The 12997-nt window shown below is 55.0% G+C and overlaps 1 protein-coding gene across 1 annotated transcript in view; it reads left to right on the forward strand.

The window, feature by feature from the left end:
- Positions 1-5611, forward strand: part of NSUN2 (NOP2/Sun RNA methyltransferase 2) — a 28336-nt gene extending 22725 nt beyond the window's left edge. Inside the window, exons 16-19 of the mRNA XM_042953470.1 lie at positions 284-364; positions 626-764; positions 1860-1899; positions 4844-5611. Of these exons, the coding sequence (XP_042809404.1) occupies positions 284-364; positions 626-764; positions 1860-1899; positions 4844-5135 (552 nt within the window). The 3' untranslated portion in view covers positions 5136-5611. The remainder of the gene's footprint in view (positions 1-283; positions 365-625; positions 765-1859; positions 1900-4843) is intronic.
- Positions 5612-12997: the final 7386 nt, after the last annotated feature.

The raw sequence follows: 12997 nt of genomic DNA on the forward strand, positions 1-12997 counted from the left end.
GGCGACGGCCTCCTTGCTCTTGACGGCCCATGGAATGGGTGTGTCGTGTCCCTGCGTTTTCAGAGCTTTTGCTGGTTTTCACGTCGGTTGTGATTGTTAGTCGATCTAAGCCACCTAAAAGCGACACCATTTGAGAGCGTCAGGCTAGGAGAACCCCTGCTCCGACCCCACGACTTCCACAGCTTTGCCGTCCTCGCGGCTCTGCCTTGTGCTGGAAGGGAGTATTTTAATCGACTCTTTGGCTTTTGGTCACACGTGTTTCGTCTTGTGTCTTGACCGACAGGTTATAAACACTGGGATAAAAGTCTGGTGTCGGAATAACAGTGGCGAAGAGTTTGACTGTGCTTTTCGGTTAGCGCAGGAGGTAATTTGGGAAAGAGGCTTGGGTAGCAGCAGCCGTGAGCTGAGCTGCCGTGCTCTGTGGCAGACGGCTGTTGCTCAGCTAGTCCGATGGGTCCGGGCGAATAGAGCCCTGCCGGCTTCTTTGACTCCCCTGGGCGCGTTCGCTTACACCTTCTCCAGGGGCTGTGGTGAGGGGAGGCTTGGGCGTGGCACGTGGAAAGGCCCTGGGGACGGTGGGTGATTATTACCGTTCATAATGGTGGCGTCTCTTTATTCCCCACAGGGAATATACACGTTGTATCCATTTATTAATTCAAGAATTATCACGGTGTCAATGGAAGATGTTAAAATTCTGTTAACCCAGGAAAACCCATTTTTTAGAAAACTTAGCAGTGAGACCTACAGCCAAGCCAAGGACTTGGGTAAGCAGTTTAACTTGCATAGAAGCATAATTTGCTCTTATAGAGACAGTGAGGATGTCGGTGTTCAAGCTGCTTAGGTCTTTTTCCGTCTTACGTTTAATACAGTGTGGCTTTCTTTTCACTGTCGTTTTCCAGAGGGCTCTGTGGAAATGGGATTGGTGTCTTAGCACGCCGAGGGTCAGAGGCATCCGTTACATCGCCCTGCTTCCCCAGGCCTTCATGGGGGGAGGGAGGGCGCTCTGTGGGTGCTGGGGCCTGGCCGTCCTGTGCGGAGGCACAGGGCACTCACCAGCACAGGCCGTCAGGTTCATTTGGCATTGAATCAGCCAGCTCGAAGCAGGCTGCTTTCCTAGCCCGCCAAAAAGGGTTGTTGGTCATGTTGTTTGGGTATTTCATAAACTTTCCACTTCAAGTTATTGTGGTGATGTTTTCACCTAAGAATAAAAATAATCCCACCAGAGGTGCTAACTTTTCTTTTCATTCTTGTTGTTTATTACGTGTTCACTGTTTCTGGCTCAGTTTGCACACACACTGCACCCACGAAGTTACTGTGGTTCTGGGGTTCTGTGTTTTCTGTTCGGAACGGAAGGGCGTAAAACGTGCTGGGTGGACGCGGTGTCCCGTGGTCTCGGGCGGGAGCCGCACCTGAAGTTGACGCGATCGCAGGGACGAGGGCACCGTCTTGTTTTCTTCTTCGTCTTCATCCTGCAGGGGGGTGGTGGCAGTCTCGTTGTTGACGGTTTTCACGCGTGTGTCATGCTGTTTCTGGAAGTTGGAGCAGTTACGTGTTTCGTCTCAAATTTGGAGGATTAACCCGTAGTTTTCCCCATCCCCCTGCTGCTGAGAGTGACAGAGAGGCTTCCCGGAAATGCCTGAGGGTCCCACCCGTCCTCCGCCAGGCTGCGTGGACCGCCCACTCGGTGCCGGGCTTGCCAAAGGCTCTGCGTGTCCGGGTACAAAGAGTCCCCTTCTCCGCACGGAGGTCCTCGAGGCCAGGAGTGCAGGCTGTGTGTTGCTGGCCGTCCACAGAGCCAGACACGCAGACGGCGTCCGTTGACCGGCAGCCTGGCCCACACTTGTCTGTCTCTTTTCCAGCCAAGGGGAGCATCGTCCTGAAGTACGAGCCGGACCCCACGTAAGTGCGGGAGCTCCTGTCAGCGGAGGGTGGGGGGGGTCTGTGGGTGGCCGTGGGGCCTGTCGGGAACGTGCTCCTGAAGATGGCCTTGTGGGAACTTGAGGACAAGTGTTCCGGTACGTCATCTTCTCCTAGAACGTTCAGCTTCTACCTAGAGAATTAAACATATAGAACTTTCTCCCTGTGCCTGGGAAATCTAGCTCTGATTTCTGTCTCCCGCAGAAGGAGCATACAGGTTGAACAGTCAGGAGACGTGAAGTCCTGTCTCTACCGAGGGGTCGGCCAGTGTCTGCGGGTTTCTTGTCACGCGTCAGGCAGCGTTGTTTGAAGGCAGGGTGTGGGGTTTCGCTGAAGCAGACAGACAGCTCACTCACTGACTGCTGTTCCTTGGCGGCCCTCGGGTGCCCGTGGACACTAGGTCCCGTGGGCAGCACTTGCTGGAAGCGGGGCGAGGAGCGCAGGGGGCGTGGCCAACGCGCCTCGCTAGGTAGAGGGGAGTGAGGATTTGCACCCAGGGCCGCTTTCTCAAGTAAAACCCCTCTTCCAGGAGGAGGAAGAACACGGGGCTGGAGAGGGGTTTGCAGGAGAGCTTAGGTGGGGCCACGGGCCGTGTTCGGGGAGGTGGTGTTTGGCCTGACTCTGGGTGGTGACGAGGCCGAGAAGCACCCGTCCTGGGGATGGAACGGGCCGGAAGGCAGCCTGGATGGAGCTTGCAGAGGTGGGCCAGGCCCCAGCACCCTGCATGGTCTCCACGGCCTCCGGCTGCTGTGAAGACGGTGGCCCAAGCATGTGCGGCATCGGGCAGCAGGGGAGGTGGGAGGCGGGTGCTGGGGACCAAGGGTTGGTGCGTCTGGGGCTGGTGCAGACAAGGTGGGTTGTGGGGGCCAAGGCGTGGGAGCTCGTGGGTTGGCTTCTGGCTTTTGACGGGGCAGGTGTTGTCTGATGAAGGGGGAAGCGAGGGCAGAGCTCATCTGCTGGGTCGGAAGGTGCTGGAGACGCTGGCAGGCCGCCGCTCACACACTTTGGGAAGCGAGGGGACTCAGAGTCCCAGGTGTGGACCTTCGGGGCCCGAGCGTGTCGATGCCGCGTCCGCCACAAGCACGGTGCCAGAGCTCCGGGGGGCGGTGTAGACGGGAACCAGGGTTCGCGGGCTCTTGGGCCAGCATCCGAGGTCCGCATCTGTGAAACGGGGACAAAAGGGAGAGGCACGAAGCAGGACAGAGGAGACCCAGGCACACGCCGAGCCGCGGAGCGCCCGTGTCGACCTCACTTGCCAGGTGTCTTCTGTGCACGACGGAGATGGGCTTTCCTGGCGCAGCCGGGCCAGGAGGTGGTTTAGGTGGGGGACGCCTCGCCCGCTCCCGGACCCCCGGAAGGTCCACGGAAAGGAAAAAGGAAGGGCCAGCGGTGTCAGGAACAGGGGGCGGTTTCGCAGAACCGCTCAGACAAGGACCCGGATGTGGTCTTTAGCAGTAGTGACGCCAGGTGCTTCTCCCGTCTGACCTGTTGTACGAGCGGAAAGACAGCTGCGGGGATTACTGGGGAGAAAGTACAGAAAAAGCAGGTGGGAGTTTGGGAATTCCGGTCGATTCCTCTCATCCTTCTTACCAATGTGCTGTCCACGTTTCCCCGCCCCCCACCACCCCCCTGGAGAGACGGACACGGGTGTCCTTCCCTCTCTTGGTAGTGGCTTGTGTCTCGTGTTGGTTCAGCCCCTTTTTCTGTTTGTTTGTTTTTATTTATTTTTCAATGTTAATTTTTGAGAGACAGAGCATGAGCAGGGGAGGGGCAGAGAGGGAGGGAGACACAGAATCCGAAGCAGGCTCCAGGCTCTGAGCTGTCAGTGCAGAGCCCGACGCGGGGCTCGAACTCACAGACCCGTCAGATCATGACCTGAGCCGAAGTCGGACGCTTAATCGACTAAGCCACCCAGACGCCCCAATATTTATTTTTGAGAGAGAGAGAGAGTGAGCGAGCAGGGGAGGGGGAGAGAGAGAGGGAGACACAGAATCTGAAACAGGCTCCATGCTCTGAGCTGTCAGCCCAGAGCCCGACGCGGGGCTCGAACTCACGGACGGTGAGATCGTGACCTGAGCCGAAGTTGGACGCTCAACTGATCGAGCCACCCGGAAGCCTCCCTGTTTGCTTTTTTAACCTAGAGTGTGTTTCTCTCTCTGCCCACGTCACTGATGCCTGGCGTCGCACGGCGGTGGGACGTGGGGTTAATGGAGCGGGGCTTTAGGAGCCACAAAACCAGACCAGAGTCTCGTTTGAAAGGCAGTGATGATTGCGTAGTGCTCGTCAGGGACACGGGGGCGGGACAGTCACTGCCAGGTCAGCCGAGGAAAGGCCAGCGGGTGGGCAGGGGTCTGAGGCGGATCCCCGGACTGCAGGAGGCGGTGACCCAGCGGGCTGGAAACAAGTGAGCACGGTGCATGGGGGCCCCACGCTGCTCTGCGGGGTCGGGGGGCCAAGGAGACTCGGGGTCACCTGGACCGAGGTAGGGGAAGCGCTGAGGGTGGCGAGGAAGGGCTGTGGGCTCCAGGCCCGGCTCCGCAACCTGCAAGGAGCCTCGTCTCCGACGATGGGCGGGGAGGCCCCAGGCAGCCGTGCCTGTTGTCGGTGGTGTGAGGTGTGACCCGTGTTCGCATTTGAGCAGCTGGAAGAATCTAGAGATTCTGGCATCGGAAGTGTGTGTGAACTCTGGATTTGGGGCTTACTCCACTGGGAGCTTGTAGAAAGAAAAACCGGCCAACGCGAGGATGTCGAGGATATTTAGGACGTGAGGAAGTTGCTGATCGGCCTTTGAGAAAACCTTCCGTAGGATCACAGACTAAAATGCCCCCCCGGGGTTTAGGCATGTTGTTTCTGGAGAGGCTGCGTGTTCCCCTCTCTAGATGAAGGTAGGACGCTTAACGCTCACGCACAGCCATCTTGTTCGTAGGAAACCGGACACCCTCCAGTGTCCCATCGTGTTATGTGGATGGCGGGGAAAGGCCTCCATTCGGACTTTTGTGCCCAAGAACGAACGGCTTCATTATCTCAGGATGATGGGGCTGGAGGTGCTGGCGGAGAAGAAGAAGGAAGGGGCCGTCCTGGCGCCTGAGAGCGCGGGTGGCTCGGGGCCGCCGGAGGCCGAGGAGGCCGGGGCCGAACACGACGTGGAGCCGGCCGCCAGCGCCAGCGTGGACGCGGCCCCGGGCCCCGACCCGGCCGAGGGCGCCCTGCCCCGGTGAGGAGGCCTCCACCTGGGTGCCCAGAGCCAAACCCGGAGCTTCTGACCCACAAAGTGCATACTTTTGAAAACTGGTGGAAATGATAGAACAGTCTGTAAATGACCTCAGTGCTGCTTTCACGATACTTTTTTAGCCCGTTTACGGTTTCTTTGGCAAAGCTGGCCCATGGTGCGTGTTTCAGGCAGTCGTAGACTCTCACCGTTAAGGTCTTAAACTTCTATCGAGAAACAAAACTGCCCTTGAAGGAATTTTCAGGTCCCTTTTGTTACGCCTCTATTGGGCTTAATTATTGTTTTAATTATTATTTATAGAAAGAATCTAACTCCTGAATCGTTGGAAGACCGTTTTGTAAACCTTAATAGCTGTGAAGTTGCACGTTAACAGTGTGACGTTCACATGCGGTGGGCTAATATCTGAAGCCTCAGATGACTTGTGTGCCTTCGTAATAAAAGTCAAATAAACTTTTCTCAGAGGAAGAGCTGTCTCGTGGGCTGTGGTACTATGAGAGTTTTGTGTGCTTTTATTGAATGGGGCATGTTGTGGTTTTAGTCTTTAAATGGGGTTGGGATCCTTGGAACGTTTAAATAAATCGTTGATGACGATGTGTATGTGCGAATGACCCGTTTCAGTCTTCAGGAGGCGGAAGGACTAAATTTCCTTTTGGGCAGATGGAAATGGTAGAATTCACGCATTCTTAGCTGGTCAAAGGACTTGTAGCGTGAAGGTGTCACAAAGCGTTCCTGTGGGCTTCGCCCTCCTTGTGCCAGAGGGTCCAGTCGGTCGGGTCACAGGAGGTGTGGGCTTGGCTGGGGGCTCACCTGGGCCCCTGGGGCACCGTGGTTCCCAGCCTGCAGGTGATACACTTCAGGCAGGCGCTGCAGGGGACCCTTTCCCTCAGTCGCTTCCTGAGTTGGTCCCCCTGGCCTTGCACACGCACCCGTCATGCTGCTTTCTCATACGGTGAGATGCCAGGTCCTGGAGTCGCCCCTGGGGAGCCCCCGCTTTCATGGAGCACGGTGGTTGGAAACCAAGATCTGGAGGTAGGTGTGTGCATAGCTACTGAGGCGTCATTTCTTTTTTATTTAAAAAAAAATTTTTTTTTTATATGTTTACTTGTTTTTGAGAGAGAGCGAGAGGGAGAGGAGCAGAGAGAGGGGAAGACGGAATCCGAAGCAGCCTCCAGGTTCTGAGCCGTCAGCACAGAGCCTGATGTGGGGCTTGAACTCACAGACTGTGACCTGAGCCAGAGTCAGATGCTCAGCCGACGGAGCGCCTCCCAGGCGCCCCACGAGGGGTCATTTCTTACGAACCACACAGAACTAGGAATTAAATGTGTCTGTGGACACACGCCCTGCACGCATACAAACACACACACGTCACACCGGTACAGCAGATGTCAGCCACCCCCCCCTGCCCCCCCGGGCTTCTACTGTCTGAGTGCGTCACTCCCAGTGGAGAAGCCCGGGGACCCAGGGCACCACAGCCCAGAGACACAAGGCCAGCTTCCTGCGGTATCTCTCTGGTGCCCCCTACAGACCCACTGCAGCGCGGGGCCAGCTGGCAAAGAGCATTTCAAGGGCGCAGACCTTTGGATGGAGGGCAGTGACTGGCGTAGAGCCCTGAGACCCAAAGTGATTACTAATTCGTGGCTCATTTAATCCAACAACCTAATAGAGGTGGAGGGGTGTGACTAACCTTACTTACAGGTAAGAAAACTGAAGCAGTAATGTCACAGGAGAAGTGACAAAAGACAGGAGTCCAATTTTTAAAGAAGTCTTGACCAGCAGAAGTAGAGCCAGTTGGGTCTGTACGTGGGGGTCTCTGCCTTGAATTACATCCCTTTTAACGGGCCGTCCGCAGTGCAGCAGCCATGCTGTCGTGACTTTCAAGATTTTAGCCGCTTTTCGAAATTGCCAGAAATGAAGGAATCTGCAGAGGGACAAGTGTCGTACTTATATGTGTATGGTTTTGTTTTGTTTTTTAATTAAGGCTATTTAAAATCTCTTAAGTTTTTTTTGGTCGCATGTAAACTTCACTTTCGTCAAAGCACAGAGTAATTAGGGTCTGTCTGGGTTGAGATGTGAATTGAATCCACACGTACAATTTTGCTGCTTCCCAAACCTGAGGACAACTACACGAACGGAATTAAACGCAGGGAAGGGGAGTGCGGCATGGTGCGGTTCGGGAAGCTGGCAAGCAGATGGGCAGGTGGTTCCGCAGAAGCAAGGGCAGAACCCCGGAGAGGCGGTCCCTGCGTCCCACAGAGTTCTAAGTGTCAGACCTGGCCGGGTTTGCGAGCGGCCGGTTCCGGGGGTCCCTCCTCCGCACTGCTGGCCTGGGGGCGAGCGGCTGTCTGCACGCCCCTCTTCCCTCGACTCCCAGCATGCTTGGGGCAGCCAGAACCTCGCTTTCCCAGCTGACATCATTGGAAGACGCTGTTCTGGAACCTGTCCAGCTCCAGAGAAAAGACCTAAAGATAGTGGCCTCCCTGCCGCATCTCTCAAGGTACAGCCTGTCACATCCCCGCAGAGAGGACGGGTTGTTCCAACTCAGTGCTGCTCATCCCGGATGGCACGGAGCCCCCCTCTTCATCAGGGCCAGACGGCCGGGATCGGGGACACCTGGCAACAGCTGCTGGCACTGAATACGGGGATCAGAGCAAACAGGGAAAAGCAGCTAGGAAGAGGCACAGACGTGCAGGGAGCAGGAACGTTTTTAAAAATCCCTGTTACTTAGGGGCGCCTGGGTGGCTCAGTCGTTTAAGCATCCGACTTCAGCTCAGGTTATGATCTCGTGGTTCATGAGTTCAAGCCCCGCATCGGGCTCTGTGCTGACAGCTCGGAGCCTGGAGCCTGCAGCTTGCTCTGGATTCTGTGTCTCCCTCTCTCTCTGCCCCTCCCCTGCTCATTCTCTCTCTCTCTCTCTCTCTCTCTCTCTCTCTCTCTCTCTCTCTTTCACTCTCTCTAATATAAATAAACATTAAAAAAATTTTTTTTTAATTTAAAATCCCTGTTACTGAAAAATAAGCTGGACGAAGGCTGATGAGACCCTTTAAAAAAAAAGGTGTTGCTGACATGAACAATTACACTGAAGGTTTTTCCTCCAATTTTAATCAACAATGTGGCAGCACGGCTTCTCCCGAAAGAAGGCATTGCAGGTGGCAGATGTGGCTGAAGAAGGGCTCTCGTCCATGGACCGCCAGGTTGCGCAGGCCTGGGACGCCTCTGGATGGACCCACGGGCCAGGGGATCGCTGTTCTTGCAGGTGGGCCGGAGGACAGATTTTTCACTGAAGACCTTCTGTGCCCTTTGAACTTTGGAATCCCTATTGAGACGAATAAAAGAAAGTTCCTAAAAAAGGGCGGCAGATGTGCAACATGCGTCCCCAGTGCCATTCGCTGCGACATCGTTTACGGTAGCAGAAAACCAGGAAGACCCTGGATTCCACGAGGGGCTCTGGTGAAACGAGCATGGCGTAGCCACCACTGGGCACGTGCTAGAAATGAAGGGGTCGCCAAGAAACGTAAGAGACGAAGGCCGGGTGCGCGAAGTGTGTTTACTCTGCCGCCCTTTGTGTGAGCAGGAAGAAACACATGCTTACACACGCTCGAACTTCGGAAAGTGCGTCAGCCGACTCGGGAAGGGTACGGAAGAAGTTGACCGTTCTGGTTGCCTTGTGGGAGGGGATCTAGGTGGGCCGAGGCCCAAGGTCAGGATGGAGATTTTGAACACTGAACCATGGGAGTGTTGGACACATTCAGAAAATGAATTTAAGGGGGCGAGTGGGTGGCTCAGTTAAGTGAGTGTCCGACTTCGTTCGGCTCAGGTCATGAGCTCACAGTTTGTCGGTTCGAGCCCCACGTCAGGCTCTGTGCTGACAGCTCAGAGCCTGAAGCCTGCTTCGGATTCTGTGTCCCCCTCTCTTGCCGCCCCTTCCCTGCTCTCTCGCTCTTTCAAGAGTAAACATTTAAAAATGTTTCTTTGTCAATAAATTTAAGTGGCGCAGAAAGGGTGCCATGCCTATGACTCCAGAGGGCGCCTGTGACCCCGTGGGTCGTGTTTCACACCAGAAAATCCAATTACGTCCTCAGCGCTTCTCGGGAAACACATCTCCAGCTGCCCTTCTGGGTATCTGTGGCACGTGGTGAGTGGCGTGGCGTGGTGAGTGGCGTGGCGTGGAGGGTGGGCCCCTGGAGGCAGTCGTTCACATTGAATCCTGTCTCCCCCGCCCACCCCCGGGGGTAACCGCTTCCCAGACTGCCCCCCGTGATCCCGCCCCCGGCACCCCCTCTGTGTGCTCAGGCTGGACCTGGTGAGTGGCTTCCAAGTCAGGACGGATGGCACACGTACTTCTAACGTAGAGTTTTAGAGGCGGTGGCTTCTGTCCTGCTAGAACTCTCCCTGGCGGAGTCCAGAGTCCCAAGACCATTCTTAGGTTCCATGGTTCCCCGGGACTCAGACTGTGGTTGGGCTCCCAGCCCCGATTCGTACCAGGAAGGAGTACAGACTCAGAGGGAAGGGGGCACGGGGTGACCTCCAGGAGAAACCAGGCCCCATGGTGCAAGAGCCCCGGCCCAGGGGAGTCGCGCAGCACACGCTTGGCTCACCCGGCAGGACGGGACGGCGTGTGTGAAATGTCTACCGGGGAAGCTCACGAGAGACTCCACACCGGGGCCGCACAGGCACGTGGAAAGCTCCAGAGCTCCACCAACAAAGCATGTGCCCTGTGTATCTTCAGCGTGAGCGGTTCGGGCACAGCAAACCCTCCTTATGCGTTAGGGTGGGGAGACACTCCCCAAATCCACATTTCCAGATGCCGACCAACGGCCGGCCTCGTACCGGCGCCTTCCGAGGATGGCAGTTTCAGCCCTGCTGTGCCGACCCTTCCCCGCACTGGCTCAGTCACCGATGGAGTGAGCGCCACGTGGAGAACAGGAACCGCTGAAGGCCCTTCCGTCCCTCCAGCCCTGTGCGCCTGAATCCTGCCCACAACCACGTACGTGAGCTTGGAAGTGGGTCCTTCCCGAGCAGAGTCTTTGTTTTTTGTAGTTTTTAAAAAAATTTGAGTACAGTTGACACGCAATTCTCCATTAGTTTCAGGTGTATGACGTAGTGACGTGACAAGTTTATTCGTCGTGCGATGCTCCCCGCAAGCGTGACCGCCGTCTGTGCCCCTCCTTGAGAGACCCACAGCCTCGGGAGAGGCCTTGAAGCTGCAGGCCCCCCCCCCCCCACGCAAGCCACACCCAGATTCCTGGCCCACAGAATCTGAGACAAGATGGTCCAAGCCCCCAGATGCTGGGGTGACCGTCGTGTGGCCGTAGACGACAGACACAGTAGGTTACTGACTGTGTGACCCTGGGCAAGTTTCTTAATGTCACCAGACCTCCATTTCCTCATCTGTGAAATGAGCATAGCGATAGCACCCTCCCGATCGGGGTGCTGAGCGCTGACTTTGTGACCATGTGAGACATGCTGAGTGTAAACAGCCCTGGCCAGCAAGCCTTTCAAGGTGGAGCCTGGGCTTTTGGGCTCAGGCCTTGGTTCCTTTTGGGATTGAGTAAAACCTTTTGATCAAGGGAGACCGGTCATGCGGGTGAAGTGTGCAGCGGCTGAAATTGTGGGTTTTGCCCCCTCGGTCTGCTCCTGGGACGGTGCTGAGTCTCGGTGGTGCGGTCGGTCCCGACGGTGGGGCCCTTACAACCGAGCATCCGTGCGTGGTTCCTGTGCTCTCGTTCTCCTTCCTTCGGTTTGGGGGCGGGGCATTCAGGATGCATCTCCTAAGCGGCCAGGGACGCACAGCCCAGGAGCTGGCCGCAGCAGCAAATATGGCCCCAGTCCCTGTCCCTCCCGCCCTCAGAGCCAAACTGCAGTAGTGAAGATTGCTTTAAACTAGTGGATGAAAAACTAGCAGAAACTGGTAAACGTTGGCCTCGCATTAAAAGTATCCAATCACCTGGGAAATAACGCAAATTTGTGTCCCGATTAGATTTTTTGTAAGATTGTTGTTGGCGTCTGGAGAAAGACTGCACTTTAAAAAAAAAACCTTTTTATGTTTGTTTATGTTTGAAGGGGGCAGGCGGACAGAGCATGAGCAGGGGAGGGGCAGAGAGAGAGGGAGACACAGAATCCGAAGGAGGCTCCAGGCTCCGAGCTGTCGGCAATGAGCCCGACACGGGACTCGAACTCATGGACCGCGAGGTCATGACCTGAGCCGAAATCAGACGCTCAACCGACTGAGCCACCCAGGCGCTCCTGGACTGCACTTTTTAAAGTAAAATGGTAATAAAGTTTCTAAGTAGTTCCACCGGTTTTAAACAATGACAACCACAAGAGTCCAGAGCGCACAGCAAAGGGGTCTGTTCAGTACCTGTGGACGGCTACGCTTTTTAATAATCAGTCATCTCTCACTGATAGCATTGGATCCATTTACATTTTGGGGCGGGGGGCTCTTCGAACTGTTAGACAAGCCACCCGTGCAGAAGAGTCACACAGTACATACAATGCGTGACCATGCAGGCTTTTGCTCCCAGCATGTCCGGGACATCAAGTCTGGGTGGGTGAGGGAAGGCCAAGGTGAGCCAGACCGGCCTGCCTGGGAGGGAGGCCGGAGTTTGCATTAAGGCCGATTCAGCAGTGTTTTTGTTTCCGCAGGTTCCCCGGGAGACAGACCGTGGGCTGGAGAGTTGCATGCCGGAGGTCTGGCTCCGTCCCCTGGGGTTGGGTCACACACACACAGGTGCAGGCTCACATCTGCTCCGCCAGTGAGACCCGCTTGCCAATATGGCAGGAAGACCGAGAGAGGCACTGTGCCTTCCCAAGGGCTGGAGGAAAGAGTCACAAAATTGTATGAGTCCAACCAAGGACGGGGGGGAGGGGAAGAAGTTAGAGATGAGGAAACATAATAAACAAAACGCAAATAGCTCAAAATAACAGAAATGGGACTGACTATACTAGGACGGGGGGGAGGGGAAGAAGTTAGAGATTGAGGAAACATAATAAACAAAACGCAAATAGCTCAAAATAACAAACGGGACTGACTATACTAATGAGAGGTGCAAGTAGGTTTTTTTGTTTTTTTTGTGTTTTGAAGAGGTCGACTTGCAGAGGGCTTGGTATTTGAGGGGTTCCAGTCAATGGGCCGCCTCCAGCCCTATCCTCCTCCCCGAGGCCACCAGCGGGAAGACTGTCCTCCCAGGGAGGTGTCCTACACAGCACAGACACGGGTCAATGTTCCCCCTATTAGATGCTGACATCTGTACAGAACGTTCAGCTGCCATCTGTTTTCATTTGATAATAGAGCTTGGAGATTACTTCCTATCAGTACATCAGGAGCTCCAATCATTCTGTAAAACTTATTTTTCTATTTTTTAAAGTTTATTTTGAGAGAGAGAGAGAGAAAGAGAGTGGGGGAGGAGCAGAGTGAGAGACCGAAAGAATATTAAGCAGGCTCCATGGTCAGCAAGGAGTTCGCCACGGGGCTTGAACCCAGGACCTGGGGATCATGACCTGAGCCAAAATGAAGAGTTGGACGCTCAACCTGCTGAGCCATTCAGATGCCCCAGGAGCTCCAATTCCTTTACCAGGTGCAGAGGGTCCTTTTAACCAGACCCTGTGAACAGACACTGGGGGTGGTTCCAGTGTTTTGCTACTACCCAAAAATCTGTAGTGAATAACCGTACGTCTCATTTCAGATGTTGCACATGCACGTGGACTAGGATAATTCCTGGAAGTACTACTTGTTGGTCAAGGAGGATGTGCGTTTTTAATTATAATAGGTATTACGTGTATCAATATTAATATCAAATAAAATTGAGTTTGTAGCAAGACATGTTAAATGGGAAAAACACGAATATAGGTTTT

Source organism: Panthera leo, chromosome A1, assembly GCF_018350215.1.
Source record: "Panthera leo isolate Ple1 chromosome A1, P.leo_Ple1_pat1.1, whole genome shotgun sequence".
In the NCBI taxonomy this organism is placed as follows: Eukaryota; Metazoa; Chordata; class Mammalia; order Carnivora; family Felidae; genus Panthera; species Panthera leo.